The sequence below is a fragment of the Phasianus colchicus genome, chromosome Z (assembly GCF_987193195.1).
Source record: "Phasianus colchicus chromosome Z, bPhaCol1.hap1.1, whole genome shotgun sequence".
In the NCBI taxonomy this organism is placed as follows: Eukaryota; Metazoa; Chordata; class Aves; order Galliformes; family Phasianidae; genus Phasianus; species Phasianus colchicus.
In genome coordinates this window covers 69160321-69177176 of record NC_143476.1, presented here as the reverse complement: position 1 = coordinate 69177176, position 16856 = coordinate 69160321, and the positions used below count along the sequence as shown (strand labels likewise).

The following is a 16856-nucleotide window of genomic DNA, read 5'->3' as shown; positions in this document are numbered from 1 at the left end:
GCAGCACATGCTCCTCCATGGCTGCACAGGTTGATCTAACCCTCCTGGTGCCCATGGGCTGCAGAGAAATGGCCTGCTCCTCCATGGGCCTTACCTGGGCTGCAGAGTGTTGCTGCTCCACACCTGGAGCACTTTGTGCACTGACTGCAGCATAGGAAGTTCCGCACAAATGTGCGCAAGAACTTGTTTACGGTGAAGGTGACGGAGCACTGAAACAGGCTGCCCAGGGAGGTTGTGCAGTCTCCTGTGAAGATATTCAAGACCCGCCTCTGGACACCTACTTGTGCGACCTGGTGTAGGGAACCTGCTCTGGCAGGGGGTTGGACTCAATCATCTCTGGAGGTCGCTTCCAACCCCTACAATTCTGTGATTCTGTGACTGTGGTGGCCGCAGGGCTGCTTCTCTCCTGTTTCCTCACCCCATTCTCTCAGCTGCTGTTTAACCATGTACTCCCAGCATGACTTATGGCTCAGATCTGGCAGCAGCAGGTTCCTGTTGGAGCTGGCTCTGATCTGACATGGGGCAGTGCTGAGAGGGCGCACAGAGGTCATCCCTACAGCTTTCCTGATACCAAAACATTCGCATGCAAGCCCAATACAAGCATCACGTCTCTTAGTTGTTCTAAAGACTCACTCCTTCCTTAGCTACGAAAGGTACAGTATAATCCTCTTTGTAATGCTGAAGTCGCTCTACATAATGCAAAACTAATACAAATCTAATACTTTCAAACACTGAAAATTTGGAAAAATGCAGCTATAATCACTACTGAGCATCAAACAAGACACTACACCATAAATGAGAATTACTGTAACAGCACTGAGGAAGTGTACTCTTGAAAACTACTTACTATGTAGCATATTTAAAGGGCAATTTGAACATTATTTTCAGTGTTAAATTATGTGAGACTGAAGGATCTTGTAGGTTTTGAAAATATGCAGGGACAACATAAGCAAATCAGAAAAGTATCTGTAGTTTATGTCCTTTAATGATTTAAAGAAATACAAGTTAATTGGGTACATTTTCTAATTACCTAAGAAGAATTAAAACAAAGGTAGGCATATAGGCATACGACACTTCATGTAATTAGGGTCCTGATCCTTCACACGCAATTAAGTTTTCCTTTTCTTCATGCAAGTTTCTTTCACTTCAGCTTCACTTTGACAGCAGCAGTAAGGTGCAAGCTGTACAGATAAGTTCTGCTGCAATACATGGCACCATTCTTCAATTCTCTGGTGCTTCAGCATCAGATCTCAGCTCATCCTTCCTTCCAAACAAGACAGAAGATTTATTTGTGTTCACGTGAGTCAGATTAACTGCAATATCCAAATTATCACTGGAACTAGCTCTGTTGTGAAGTTAAGCTCTAATGTATACTTAGCTTCAGTGACTAAACTAATCCTGTGACCTCAGTGGGAGCAACTCAGGCATCTAATGCCATTTTTAGATGTCTTAGAGAATCTCAGACATCTACACAAGAAGGGTAGTCATGACAGAACTGTGGAAGACTTTGAGGAGCAATAACTGGAGGTTAACCATTGTTTGGATAATGTAGAGAAAGGCAACAGCAGATATAGCTGCTTTAAATTATCTAAGAATGGCAAACATCACAAGCCAGTAAATAAAGAATTGCTTAACCCTTTCCAAGGATCATGGCTCATCAAGTACTCCAAAGGAGAAGATCTCCAAGTAGAGATGCTTCTCTTGTAGCTGCCAGCCCTTAAAAGAGGTTAGGGAGCTCCACCCCTTCCAGTCACACAGGTGAATTGCTTCCACATGTGCTCCCAGGTCTGGCTACACTCCTTCACGAGGTGCTCAATTGGTGGTTCAGGCTGTGACTTAACAGTTCCAATACAGATACCCATCCAAAGAAACTGCTTCCAGAACTACATAATTTTGAAGGTTTCCACACTTGCAAGCTTCCAGACTATAACTGAACAAGACATGCAGTGTTCTGTTCAATCTCCATCCATATCATTTAGTTGTTTTTACCAGGAGGCTACCATTCATATTTAAACACAAATACATCTTACTTTTCAGTCTTAATTTAGTATCAAATACCTGCATCTGTTCAGAGCTCTCAGTACAGCAGGGGAAGTGACCCAACCAGATGACCTATTACTTTCAGGGGACCTGATACTGACCCAAACTTGACTTCCTACCTTGGCCTCAGCAGGTTCTTGACTCCAAACTGAACACAGTACTATCACTGGACCCACTTTGCTCACCCTGTCTGGATTAGGTGGGATTCCACCATTTGTCTGTGAGAATGCTACCAAACCTGAGTTCCTGCACTCAAGACAGAAATATTTCACAGAGAAGGAAACAGCTTTCATTACTAGCCCATTTTCATTTATGATGCTTCAAGTCACTCTGTATGTATTCACACTGCTGCTACATCAAATTATAGCGAGATTAACATATCTTCACTTGCATGAGAGCATTTTCTGCTGCAAAATTCTAATGTGATCACAAGCTTTCTAATGCAAGAATGTTATTCATATCTTTGTTTCATCACTCCTTGTCTTTCTAAATGAAAGATCTCCTATTTCGGTTGGTATACCATCAAGGGGACAACTACTTGTAGAGGAATACTGTGATATCAAAAACATAACATCTTTTGGGTTCAGTTTGAGGGCTTTTGTTTTTTAATGTGTTGGCCTTTTTTAAAAAGAGATGTTTGGTGTTCACATATCAGTATGCCATGATCAATCTAAGCAAGCAAATACTTCATATGAGAAATTCTATTTTCAGACTAGATCCATTTAGGTCCAGGAATGCCAAACAAGAAACATAATTTTAAGATTCCAAAAGAAGTAATGACCCAAAATGCTGAGCATGAGCAAACTAGACGTCTCTGCCTTCCCGTTTTTCCATTCAGTATCAATGAAGAATCTCCACTGAAATCTTTTCATTGAAAGACATGAGAGCAGTCGCAGGAAACTAGCAGATCACAGACAATTAGCAAAACCTAAATACTTCAGAGAAAGCAGGAGCTGTCTTCAAACCTGGCAATGACTCTTCATGTAATGCTCCTCCCTCTTTTATCTATCACACTACTTTGTGATTTTACACAGACATAGAAAGTGCCTGCCAACATAAGGGAAGTAAGTAATCTCATAGACAAATAGTATGAATAAATTTGAATACAGTGTTCAGACAACACAATCTAAATCATCAAGGCCTATCTGGAAATTCTGGTTCTGTACGTAAAATACAATAAAATACATAGCCCATATTATAAAACAGATAGAGTAAATTGAAATCCAGACACATGTACTTCAAAGTCGTCATGCAATGAAACGGCAATCAAGGTTTGGCATATTGAGGGGGCCTTCTACCCCTTCAAGTAAATAAGTATATGACTAAAGGTAAGCAGCATCATTTTCTGTCGGCAGTTGAATGAGAAAGAAAATAGCAGAAACGAGAAGAAGCGGGGGAAAAAAGCCCTCCAAGAAAGGAAAAGCATGAAGCCTTCCTAAAACAACTTCTGCAAGAGAGAAGTCCAGAACTGTGTTTAACAAGGAGCTTCAAGTTACAGAGTTGTTCGAGAGTACTTTTATTGTGCTACACTGCAGATCTTGCCTAACAGCTACAATGAAGAAGAACTAGAAAAAAACATCACTTTAAGCAGTGAGCAAACTGAGTGATTGAGGTAGGTTCTCAGCTTGGGTCTCAGAAACACTATGTAGGACAAGTTCTCTTCAGCCTGGAGAAGACAAGGCTCCAGAGAGACCTTATAGGGGCCTCCCAGTACCTCAGGAGGCCTACAGGAAAACTGGGGAGGCACTATTTATAAGGGTATGTAGTAACAGAGTGAGGGAAAATGTCTTTAAAGTGGAAGAGGGTAGATTTAGACTAGATATTAGGAAGAAATTTTTTGTTGTGAGTGGTGAGACACTGGAACAGGCTGTCCAGTGAGGCTGTGAATGCCCCCTCCCTAGAGGTGCTCAAAGTCAGTCTGGATGAGGCTCTGAGCAACCTGATCTAGAGGGAGGTGTCCCTACTTATAGCAGGGGGCTTAGAACTAGATGATCTTAAAGGTGCCTTCCAACCAAAACCATTCTGTGATTCTGTGAACTTACAGGGCCAACAAACAATGCAAGGGAAGCTGTTTCTGCTTTGGTTATCCACACACAATAAATTTGCTATATACTGCTTTTGCACAGTAAAAGAATCACTTACTTTTGTTGCTGAAGGCATGTTCTAGAACAATGACACCTTTTTGTCTCCTGGTGCCAGGAAGTAAAGAACAGAGCTCACAGCCATTGGTGCCAGTTCAAACTACTGCTGGCAGCAACCCCTGTGCCTGGACTGTTGTTCCCCTAGAAACATCACTGCACGGTGCACAAAGTGAAGTGAAAACATAGTGGTGAGCCCAAATAACAAAATATACTAAGTTTTATGAGATGAAAGACTCCAATGAACGAACCAGACAACACCATGCTTTCAGCAACTCCTTATGCAGGAGTACAGTTGAAGTGTGACAGATCAGTTTCTACAAGGCTTAAATATTTCAGCTGACACCCCAAATTCATTGACATGCAGTATCGTGTGTTATAAAGCGCCCACGAGATAATAATGAGGCACAGGAGAAGTTTGGTGAGATTTTTTAACTAGCTGGGGGAAAAAAAAAAAAGAAAAAAAAAAAAATCAGACCAACCAGACTCAAATAATAAAGAGCAGATGAGGTGGGGAAGCACTGTAGAGGTCAGCTCACCCTGACCACCGCAGCCAGAACAGAGGGTAAAGAAACAATTCCCAGCGGCGTGCCGGGTCAGGAGTGCTAGAACCAAAAGCTCAGCACACGCTGTAACGCAGCATTTTAGAAAGCAGGGCAGAACCCAGCCTCTCCGTCAGCACCCTGCGCGCTTCAGAAAAATGCAGCAAAGCAGGTAAGCCCGATGAGGGCCAGGAGGAGACGGCGGAGGGAAAACGTGATAAATCCACGGCGCTATGTGGGTCAGCCGAACGGAAAGAAAAATACTGTATAGTATCACACGCACACACGCATCTGCAGACGTTACGCGGAAAACAAAATTAAGAGGTAGGAGAGAAGTGGAAAAAACAATTCCTGCTATTCCAGCTGCAGTATGGACGGCGGAACCTGAACTCGTGAGAGCGCTACGCCCGTTCCCAGCGCTTCCAGAACGGCCGCTTTCCCTGACAACACCCCGAGCCGCCCAGCCCACGAAGCCGAGCCCCCCGCTCGCGGCGCGGCCTCCGGACTGCGGCTCGAGCCAGCAGAAGCTCCCGGGGCCGGTTCCTGCAGCGGGGTGCCCGGAGCACACCGCCCTCCCCGCCCCCCCGCCTCACCTTGAAGGGGTTGTTGAGGTCCGGGTCGGCGAAGGGGTTGCTGTCGAAGTCCGACATGGCGGGACTGCGATCTCCGGGTGGTGGCGGCGGCGGCGGCTCTCTCCCTGTGGCGCCCCACGCTCGCCGGCTCGCGGGATGCCCCCCGCCCTGACACCAGCTGCTGCTGCGGCGCGGCCCGAGCCCGCCCCCTCCGCACCTACCCGCCGCCGAGCGCCGGCCTCCCAAAATGGCCGCCCCGGAAATGGCGTCGCCGGGCGAGACGGCGCTGCTAGCGGGGGAAGCGGACGGCGGGGAGGTGGTGCGGCTGGGCGAGCCCATGCGCGGCGCGGGGGAGGTGGGAGGCCGGACTAGGAGCCCCCGAGAAGCTCTTCTGATGTGTCCGCCGGCACAAATCCTGAACTCTTCTTCGTGCTTTCTAAAAGAAATTGTTTAAGCTTTCGTTAAAATGCAGAAAGAGAGGGTTGAAACTGAGGCCCGAAGTCTGTCTGAAAGGAGCTGTTGCAGAGTAAAATTGGCTTTCTCAGTGTTAGTTGTTATTTTTTCCTCCGTATAACAACCACAGGCAAACTTTGGGTATTGTTATTTAGGGCTTGTTGAAGGCTGACTCAGAACATTAATGCATAGAATCACACAGTCATGAGGGTCGGGGAAGACCACTGAGATCAGATAGTCCAACATCAGCCCGTCACCGTCATGCACACTGAGCACGATCCTTACACGTGTACGTACAGGGGCTGGACCACAACATCAGAGGCACACACTGGTGCAACTGAAGTAGAGGCTGAACTTTCCCACCAGTATCCCGTGCCATGTTGCTGCCGTGTGACAGATGGCAGCGGAGGGGCACTCTGACAAAATGGCAACTGACGTGCAAGTGCGTATGAAACAAAGCTGCGTCACTGAATTCTTCCACGAGGAAATTCATCAACATTTGCTGAACGTTTAATGGAGACCAAACAGTGAATATGAGTGCAGCGAAGCAGTGGGTGGTGTGTTTCAGCAGTGGTGGCGGTGACGGCAGGTCACCTCTGCTGCTGCAGATTGCTGCCAGCAGAGCACACAGACTCTTGTTCATCGCTGGCAAAAACACATTCCTGATGGTCATGACTAGGTTGAAAAAGAAAGTTCTGTAGCTGGAAATTTGCTCTCTCGCATGGTGCTGTTGTGCTCTATGTATCTGTTGTATTTCCCATGCAAATCAACGGGAGGCATTATTTTTAGAATGACCTACATATTTTAGTGGCTCTGCTTTTGTTGTTACTCCCATCCTGAAACTGACATTTGCTGCAATGGTGTTGTTCATCAACAAGTCAAGAAAAGTCCTGTGTGTACAAGAGGATTGACTTTGCATGCATCAGTAAAGAAAGCAATAATTACCACAAGGCTTCCTGTAATTTATGCAGAAGTTTCTCAATTATTTGTGAAGGACTGTCAGATATATGATGATATGCAAATGGCACAAATCATGAAAGCATAGCTTCTGAGGAGTAAAGCACTTTCAACTTTTTTATTGCTATGAAGTGTAAAATAGTTCACGCTTCAAAAAACACAAAGGCAGCTGTTGTACAACGAACAAAATTGCATTACAGTATTAGTCACAGTCATCCATACAGCTCACTTACTGTGACAGCAAACTAAATCATGTTGTTTTCCAATATTTTCCCATGGCTCAATATATCATAGCTCAATGATACATGCTGATTATTCAAAAACTCTATGCACTGAAAACAGTGTATTTGTTCTTTTTTCATCTGAGTGTGTATGAATGCATTGTTTGTATGCATGAATCGGTGAATGTTTTTCTGAAAAGAGCATCTTTTCTGGTATGGCTACTGATGCCTCAAATTGTGGACATAGCAATGTTATAGTAATAATAATAATATAATAGTAATAATTTGTTTGTGCACATTTAAGGGGGAATAATCTGTCATTTCATCTGACTTTCAAGGCAGTAATGAAAGTGTGTTAGGATATTTTTTGAAAGGATAATAATTATTTTAATCTGTCAAATGATAGAACTTTGATAGCGCATCATTGCTTGCTGCTTGAAGACTGGAAGGTACCGACTAACTGCTAGCTAATAGAAAATGTGAATATCTGCTTCCAACTAATTACTTAATACTCCACATACACAACATGGGCAATATAAATGGTTATAATATCTTGCAGAGGGTTATATAATAGATTTTCTCAATTATTTTCTTTGTCTTCCAAAGGACTTTCAGAATTAGAAAATATACACAATTAGCCAAGGGTGTAGAATTTGTAGTGTGTGTATTTTAGGTAAGAATTACTTGCAATAAACATTTTTTAATTCTGATACGAGCATAATTCATGGATGCATTAGTCTGATTTTGAATGTACTGATATGTTGTATGGAACTGCTGAATCATGGCCTGAACCTCTGATTGACTACCTGAGACGAGCAATGAGTCAGCACTGGGAGCACAGGTAAAGACAATTCTCCTGGGCTATCAGAAGGGGTGAAGCCTGGTTCTACCTCTCCTAGACCTCGTTTAAGAGCTGACTACCACTGGGGAAGGATCTCTTTTGGAAATTGCTCCCCTTGGAGTCTTCTCAGTGAGTCCAGGACAAGGGTAAGCTTTCCATCCATTCTTCTTTAGCATGCCAACCTTTTTAGCTTGACTTTCTTGTATATTTCTTAATTATAACATTTGTATATTCATTGACTACACATATGTAAATTCATTAAAAAATAAGTCAAAGTAGGGAATGGATGATTCTGATTAAAAATATCTCTCACATCTAAACATTCCCCCATCTCATGGGATTGGTTTCATTCAACAACTTTCAGTAACTCTGACATAATTTCCTTCTTAGCAAACAAAATTATCATAATCTGATTTGGCTGTTTTTCTCAGAAAAAAAAAAAAAGTAGTTCAGACTTTACCAAGCAGTAGGCTTGAACTATTTATGTGAATATTGTACTTGTATACCCATGTTCAAGAAATCTTGGTAAAGATCTGACCTGAGAGTATTCCTTCAGCTCCTGGTTTTCTCAATTTCCTAACACTTGTGTGGGATTCACTGTATGTCAACCTCAGATGGTGAGGAGAAATGCTGAAGTCAGACTTGTTTTTAATTTTTTATTTATTTATTTATTTTTTTTCAGTCTATGATGCCTGCTTGCTGAATAGGCAATCAAGTGATCTGTCACTATATATCTTCCCAGACGCAGTGAAGAGGATGGATCTTCGAAATATAAAGCCAAACAGTAACAAATGTGCCCCAATGACCACTCTGAAGAAGTGTTTCTCTTCATAGAACAGTGAAGCTTGTACAGCACCATAGGCAAGCTTAATTGTTAGAAAATAAGCGGGGATAAGGAATGTTATCACACCACACAAGCACTTTGTGGAGGCTTTTCTGCAGAGTGTAGTCAAAATAACTGGCATGGAGCACTGACTGCTAGGAGCTCATATAAATACAAGCAAGAGGACTCCATGGCAGTCTCACTGCAAGGTACAGCTTCAGATTAGAACATGTGCAGATCCCACTTCTAACTTCTTGCTGAAAGCTTGGACAGAAGACACCAAGTTTGTTAGGTAAAATTTCAACTGAAGAGTTACTTGCTAACAGCTCTTGGAAGAATTTTAAATTGCTGGAATGCACAAGTTTCTCTCTTTCTAACTTGTACAGCAGAGATTTTCTTACAGAATGTTGAAAGGATTTTCTCTTCACAAAGAGAAAAGAGAAGTATGACACTTGAGTACTTAGAATAACAGTTGAAGGTCACGAGCTGCAGTATTCCCCAAAATACAGCTTTCTTCACTTAAAAGAAAAAAACAGTCTGAAGAATAGTTACTTGGAGAGGCTGATTTTTACTTTTTTCTGGGTGCATCAAGGACATGCTGTAAAATAACAAGATTGGATCATTCTTGGCTTGCTCAGTGAATCCTTCCTGCTGACCTGGAATGACACTGCTCAATGTCATGTTCTTCAACATGAAGGTGAAAGATGTCCCCAGTGGAGCCATCAGTCTGTGCTGTTCTTCCTGTTCCCCACAGTCCGATTCGTCTGTGTCTGTTTGGGAACTGTACAAAGGCTTGTTGTCAGCAGCAAACAGTTTTTCTTATTTTCTTTCCCCATGGACCAAACTGCTGGTCCTCATCCAAGGAGCAGAACCCTTACTTCTTCCATGGCAGCGGATGCCTGTATTTTTAGGAATATGCAAGCACAGCACAACTATCCCCAGCACAAAGTCTTTATGTTGTTACTGGATAGGACCTCTCTGCCTGCTTTCCACAGGCAACAGGGAAGATGTGAGTGTAGGCCCTGGGGTGACTGTATGCCATGAGCACACTTGCAGAGTCCAGCAGTCATTAACATTGGCCAAGACAGCACGGTGTATCATGGAAGCAGGGTTACTCCTTCTGGAAAAACATGTTTATCTCTCTAGCAGAGGGTAAAGTAATAGCAATTCACCAGTGAATAGCAATTCACCAGTGATGTGAAGAGTTGTGATGCCCGTTGCTGAAGACTCACACTGCAGCAAACAGTGCCTTTAAGAGGATGGCAGAAAAACTGGGAGCAATGAATAGTAAACTATGGTGAAGATATGGCAAATCAAGCACATGCTTTCTGGTAGTGCTTTAGGCAGCTGTGGAATGAAGCCAAGTGTTGCTGGCAGTCTGTGCTGCATTTGTGTACCAGCACTAGTGCGTGAGAAGTAAGAAAGCCAAAGCAGGTGAGAGCAGAGCTGGATCAGCAGTGGGCAGACCTAAGCCTCACCTGTGTCTTACTCCTGCTGTGTTACCCTCTGCTGTATGATACCTCTGGTGGCTGTCTATTGTAGTCCATTCCTTACGCTTCCCCAAGGTAGGACTGTTCTCATTAGGAGTTAAACCAGTAGATTTCAGAGGACATTATCTAAATAGCAGCAGGACTTGTGCTATGACCTCTTCCAGCCAAATAATTAATGCTAATAACTTTTCAGCATGTTTCTCATCCCTTCCAATTTAAAAATGTACATAAATTGTTGAATATAAATAGTTGTCTGCATTTTAATTATGTTTTCTATTTCTTTCTAATCACTCCTTGTATATTCTTCATTGAGCAATTATTAAGTTGCAATTATTAAGCAATTACATTGCAATTAGAAAGCAATTGAGTTGCAGTTCTGGGATTTGGAAAACGACCTAGAAAGTGATCTGTATACACTGTCAAGGAGTGAGTAATTCAATACTTAAATGTCTTCAAATGTCAAAAATACTGTTCAGCAAGAAATAGGGGGAAAAAAAGATGTAGGGAATGATAAGTTTTGGTTTCAGTTCAACTATATGCAGCTTTGAAGAGCAACAAATATATGGAGATCTGCATAAAAAATACCACGCAGGGCATTCCTCGTACTTTGACTCTCCTTATGTGCAGGTGCAAGTTTTTCACACAAAGCTCAAAACAACGTGTATTCCATCTCCCTGTATGTGACCATCAGTGAAGAAGAAAGCTTGTTTCTGGCATAGAGAGTCTTGATGCAGCTGCATCAGGATGTGTATAGCTGTCATCAGGCAAGGATCCATGCATCTATTTCTGCAGTGACCTCTCAGGCTGAAGCAAAAATGAGGTATTGCTTTTGCAGTACTGAATATTGTCCTGGCAGTGGAGCAGTGCTTTAAGGGCACCTGTTTCTGGCTGGCAGCATAGGAAAAGTTTGATAGCATAAGCACAATATAAGCTCTTCTACAGAAATCAATCCATACACAGCCCTGCAGGGAAGTGGTATCAAGTAGTGAACTGCTGCACGTGCAACTTCTTGCCATCCAACAACCCCTACTATTGGCTCTTGATAAGTGAGCACTGTAGTTGGAAAAGTGCCCTTGTTCCTGACTGATGCAAGCCTGTACTCCAAAGTAATGTGACACAAATGCAAACATGACACCACAAATTTAGACAATGAGGGAAATTTAAGGCAGTTTCCTGCAGTCTGAAGCTGCATTTCACATATACAAAAAACCGAAGTCCAATATAAAATCCAAGGTAAGATGGTGAGAATAATCTTGCAGATTACCATGCTACTGGGAGATATGTTGTGGTGGAGATGCTCTGAAGGCTGCAATAGCACACATGAAGTGAAACTGACAGAAGGAGTTAAATCTGTATGATGTAGACATTAAATTAGAAAGACATAGAACTGAAAGAAAATAGGAAAGACTTTGGTTTAATTTAGGTAAGTGTGATTCTTCTGTGTCAATGTCAGATTTATATGTAGAGGAGAAAAATGAATGATTGCTAGAAAGTTCAAAGCAGAGATGGCAGTAAACTGTGAGTCAGATGACCAGGTATCTTTTTGTAATGGTTTTCAGGTTCACGCTGAAGTTGATTTCTGAGGATTTATCTAGAGCAATGATGGGGGGGGAAAAAAAGGAACTGTAGCCTTGTCGTGTCATAGGCATGTAGATTGGTATGTGCTTTTTTACATAGCAATGCTTTTAAAAATAATCCATAATAGCAACCGCTTTCAGAAGTCTGTCAACCCTCCTTTTGTAAACCTAATACAACAATAAAAAAATCAAATGCTAGTTTTTTCTTGACAGCATATATAATACAGAGTTGTTATCTCCTTTTCAGATTAAAGAGTATATGTTTTCTTAGGCATAGTGTTGTAGGATTCAGGGTTTACAAAAACACATCATTTTAAGGGTTGGCTTTTAAAAAATCTCTTGCTTCTTAGTTGTGCATTGAAACAGAAAGGTATGCAGGAAGGAGAATGGGAAAGAGCAAGCAGAAGGCATTGACACAGAAAAGAGCTCTAGAAGTTTCCAGTGGCTACTCACAGACACAGTGGTAAAGACAGCATGAAATGAGATAATTATTGCACAAGGGCTCACATTTAAAAACAGTACTTTTTGAAAAATAAATATTTCCTTTGAATTTGCCCTTTGACATTCGTAGCAGGTCATTAATCATACCCTTAAAAGGAAAAACATCTTGGCAGAACTAAAAAAACAAACAAACAAAAAACCCACTTGTTATTTTGAGAGGCTCACTTTCAGAAGGGGCAAATTATGGATATGGGAGTGACAGATTTCGGCATATAGATAATCTTTCTCTGAAAAAGAAGAAACATAAATGTTTGTTAAACTTGTATTTCTTCAGATTTAAAATCAATTAGAAAGAAAGGGTATTTTCTCTTAAAAATGCAGTAATTGCTTTCTCATTTCTAATAACAGTAGCTCAGTGGAGGGTTTTGTGAAGAAAATAATCTTTTCTTTAGAACACTACAGATCTCTGGGGAAACAATTCCAACATCTATTCCATTTTCTATTGACTCATTTTACAGATTCATTTTGGGGGAAAAAAAAAAAAAGAGCAATACTGCTGTTAGCTGCCAGACAAAATAAACAGGGCAACCAGATCTGTTACTTTGTTGTGACCTTGCTCTGTTGTATGGAAAAAATGCTGTAATTATAACCTTTAAAATGCAAACAGTTACCTAAACTTAGATGAATCAAGGAAAAAACAAAGCCATGCTGCAAACGTATAAAAGATCTATGTCTTTTCAGACACAAAGTTTTTAAGCATTTGATGTGTAGACAATAATGTGTAGAGGAAATGGACCTGGGGGTGTTGATTGATGCTAGGCTGAACACGAGCCAGCAGTGTGCCCAGGTGGCCAAGAAGGCCAATGGCATCCTGGCTTGTATCAGAAGTAGTGTGACCAGCAGGAACAGGGAAGTAATTGTCCCCCTGTACTCAGCTCTGGTGAGGCCGCACCTCGAGTACTGTGTCCAGTTTTGAGCCCTTCGCTGTAAGAAAGACATCGAGGCCCTGGAGCGGGTTCAGAGAAGGGCAGCAAAGCTGGTGAGGGGTCTGGAGCACAGGTCTTACGAGGAGTGGCTGAGGGAGCTGGGATTGTTCAGTCTAGAGGAGAGGAGGCTCAGGGGAGACCTTATTGCTCTCTATAACTACCTGAAGGGAGGTTGTAGTGAGCTGCGGGTCAGGCTCTTTGCTCGTGTAACTGGTGATAGGACTAGACAGAGTGGCTTCAAGCTGCGCCAGGGAAGGTTCAGGCTGGATGTTAGGAAATACTACTACTTTGAAAAGGTGGTCAGGCACTGGAATGGGCTGCCCAGAAAGGTGGTGGAGTCACCGATCCTGGAGGTGTTCAAGGAACGTTTGGATGTTGTGTTGAGGAATATGGTTTAGTGAGAGCCATTGGTGATGGGTGAATGGTTGGTCTGGATGATCCTGTGGGTCTTTTCCAGCTTTAGTGATTCTATGATAATGAAAGGGAAATAAAATTGCATTATTGGCTCAAAAGTGAATTTTTTAGGAGCATCTCTTTGTTTTCAGTTGTTAGTATAGTTAACAAAAAATCATAATACTCGCTGATGAAATACATCGCTTTTTATAAACACCTACTTTAGATGTTACAACACTGGGAGGTTAAAACATAACCTTGTCATCCCAATATTTCCAAAAATTGTAAAATTCCTAGGGCAACATGAGTGAACTCAGAGTGAATTTTTGGTAGGATTACCTGTCTGCATCTATATTTGTGTAAGTGTGAATGGCTTGTTGTGGTTTTGTTGTCAGTATCCCACATCAGAACACCATGTGTACCAGTGGGAGTTAACAAGTTAGTGTTCTGGTTCCGTTGACTGCATCTAATGGGCACTTCAAGTATCCCGAGGGGAGGGGAGGGGTGGCATCCCCATCGGACCTGGTGGGCAGAGGCAGTGTGGTGGAGCTCCAGGCAGGACCCGATCATCTGCCCGTCTCAGCTTGCTGCGGAGCAAAGCACGTGCTTTCCCTCGCACTGCCATGGTTTGACTCGCATTTTGGGTACTCTCGTCTCTCTCGTTTTGTTTTAGTTAAAGTCAGTAAATTACCGTTCCTCCTCAGATCGTTGCCATTGTGTTTTTTCTTCATTAAAACTATCTGCTAGCGCTCTCTGCCCTTCCTTCTCTCCCGGAGCGCACGCAGTGCTTCTTTTTTTTCCTTCTTCCCGGGCCCTGTGCCCCCCTGCTGTGGACTTATATCTAAGGATAGCCCTGTGACATGGCTTAAAGCTGAAAGTCGTGTATTTTGTAATATCTGTATTTCCTAGTGTCAAATTAAAAGTAAATATTATCATATGCAAAGAAATCTTGAAAGCATAGGCAAGAGATTACTTGTTACGGTCACATGCCCACATCCCTCATTTAAAAAAACATAACTGTTTTTGCCTTACACTCAAAAGCAGTCTTGAATAAAGTTACAAAATTAGACAAGAATATCCTTTTGTTTTGTTCTGTTTGATTCTTCTCTGGAAGACCCTGCTTTTTTGTTTGTTTGTTTTTTCCTGATTTTTCACTGTAGAACTGAAGAGATCTGATACACATTAGCCAGAAACTGCCATTGGGGAAAAAAAAATATGAAATTAAGACCTAACTATGTACACAGAAAACTCATTTGGGGTTTGTCAAATGTCTGTGAGGAAATATTCTTAAAAAAAAAAAAAAAAAAAAAAAAAAAAAAGAGCAGGCAAGTGCTGAATTCCTGGCACATCAACTCTGAGGAAGAAGTATGGTGGCATGTTGAACATTAATTTGATAGTATAAATGAGACTCCTTACATAAGCATGAGTTCACAGAACTAACAGCCTTCTTCCAGTGAATGAGGAAGATGGCCCTGGCATACTTTACATTAAAGAAGATCTAGTTCATAAGCAGTTTCACACATGGAGTAGTTCTGTGAGGGTCTTTTTGGGAAATGAGATGTACTTCCATTTTTTGTTTAAGTACTTATTCCAATATATGAAGTACTACTTATCTTTAGAAATTTGTCTTCAGTACTTTTTTCAGTGAGTATGTGTTCCTCCTCTTTCTTCTCGTTCTCTCCACAGAAATAATTAGCAAAGCAAATAATTAAATTTCTCACCATCATCAGTGGGTGTCCGTTCCTATAGAAATACTATTCCATCACACCAAACATATGTGCCATTCCACAGGATGTTTAAACATTTGATAGTGGCACTGTATAAAGTCTAGATCTGCTATAAAATGTGGCTTTGTGAAAATGGTAATTAAAGGGTTCCATATTTATCACTTTCCTGCTTTCCAAATATAGCTAGCCTAGCATTCAGAGTGTGCAATTTTGCTGTTTTTAACTTTTCAGAAATGTAAGGTGAGTATATTGTTGGGCTCCAGGGAGATTCTGTTTCCTGATAAATACTACTACTAGAACTGAAATTTCTTACTTTCTCCTGCTCCTATGAATTAGAAGAATATCCAGTGAAAACCTGAATCATATGGAACGCAGACATGATGCAGAACACAAAAAGAAAAATTTTGAGTCAAGAACAGATTTTAATTCAAAAGTATGATTACACTGTAAAATATCTCTTCTTAAACTTGCAATATTTGTAGCAACAGAATAAAGAAGTTAAGTTCTGTCTGTTTAGTGTTATGTTCACTTCTCTGAGATGTACTTAACATTTCAAAAATGCTTAGCAAGTAACAATATCGTTCCTGTTTTTGTGAAAGGGTGTCTCATGGAGCACAGTGGAAAAGCTAAGATAAGAGAATCAGCAAAATAAACTTGCATTAAGTTCAGATGAAAAGTGGAACTTGAGATAAGTACTCCATCCACTTAGTAGCAATCTGAGAAATGTTTAAAAAGGGATACATTTTCACCTAGATGTTCCATACAAAAGATAAGCTTGGTCAATGGATTTGCCAAGTGCTTGCAATGAAACATAAGCAAAAATGCAGTTAGTATGTTAGCAAGACAGTCAGACTGGCCCCCTTTCTTGTCCACCCTCAGCAAGGCTTTCACCGTCCCCCATGTCATTTCCTATCTCATCCATTCCCACGATTGGTTTTCCTCACTCATACCTTCACAGAATGCTGTTGCAAAATTTGTTTGTACATCAGTTTTTGAATCCTTCTCCTCTCTCTGTCACATGTGAAATGAGGCCTGTGTGATTTTATATTCCTCTGTGATAGCAGGGAAAACAGTACTATCATATAAAGATTAAAATGTTCTGTGAAATAGATAGCACCTGCATTATGTGGTTAATTTTGAGATGGTGTTTGTGATCTGCATTAGCAGATCTCAATCTAAGCTTTTTCTGTTGAATCACATATACAACTCACACTTTGTTGAGTTGGAATTTTTAAAACCATAGCCTTGAGGTGATACATTGCAAAACAACCTCCATTGGCTCTGCATGTTTCTCTGCATGTTTCAGATTTCCACGTGAAATTTTGTAAAGTAGTTTTTTACTAGCTTGCTTTCTAGGCACTTTTTTATCAAGGACTTCTAGCCATTTGTAGTATGAGTAGTTTAAACGAATCTATTAAAAATACGTTATCTAGGGTTGTATGCCTTAAATGAATCCTAACACTACTTTCAAGGCTTAAGCAATTTTTTTTTTCCCGATTCTGATGTGAAATCATTTCCCTCCCCTCGCTTGTTTTCTGTATGTTCAAATACAGTATGCGCAAATGCATGCACATATATATACATACGTAGATATTTGTATTTTTCATATATACATATATACACATTACATGTATAGAAGCGAATTACCTGCCACC

At 41.4% G+C, this 16856-nt stretch overlaps 1 protein-coding gene across 1 annotated transcript in view; it reads right to left on the bottom strand.

Moving 5' to 3' along the window:
• Positions 1-5822, bottom strand: part of SCAMP1 (secretory carrier membrane protein 1) — a 36584-nt gene extending 30762 nt beyond the window's left edge. The window contains exon 1 of the mRNA XM_031610167.2: positions 5314-5822. Within this exon, the coding sequence (XP_031466027.2) occupies positions 5314-5631 (318 nt within the window). The 5' untranslated portion in view covers positions 5632-5822. The remainder of the gene's footprint in view (positions 1-5313) is intronic.
• Positions 5823-16856: the final 11034 nt, after the last annotated feature.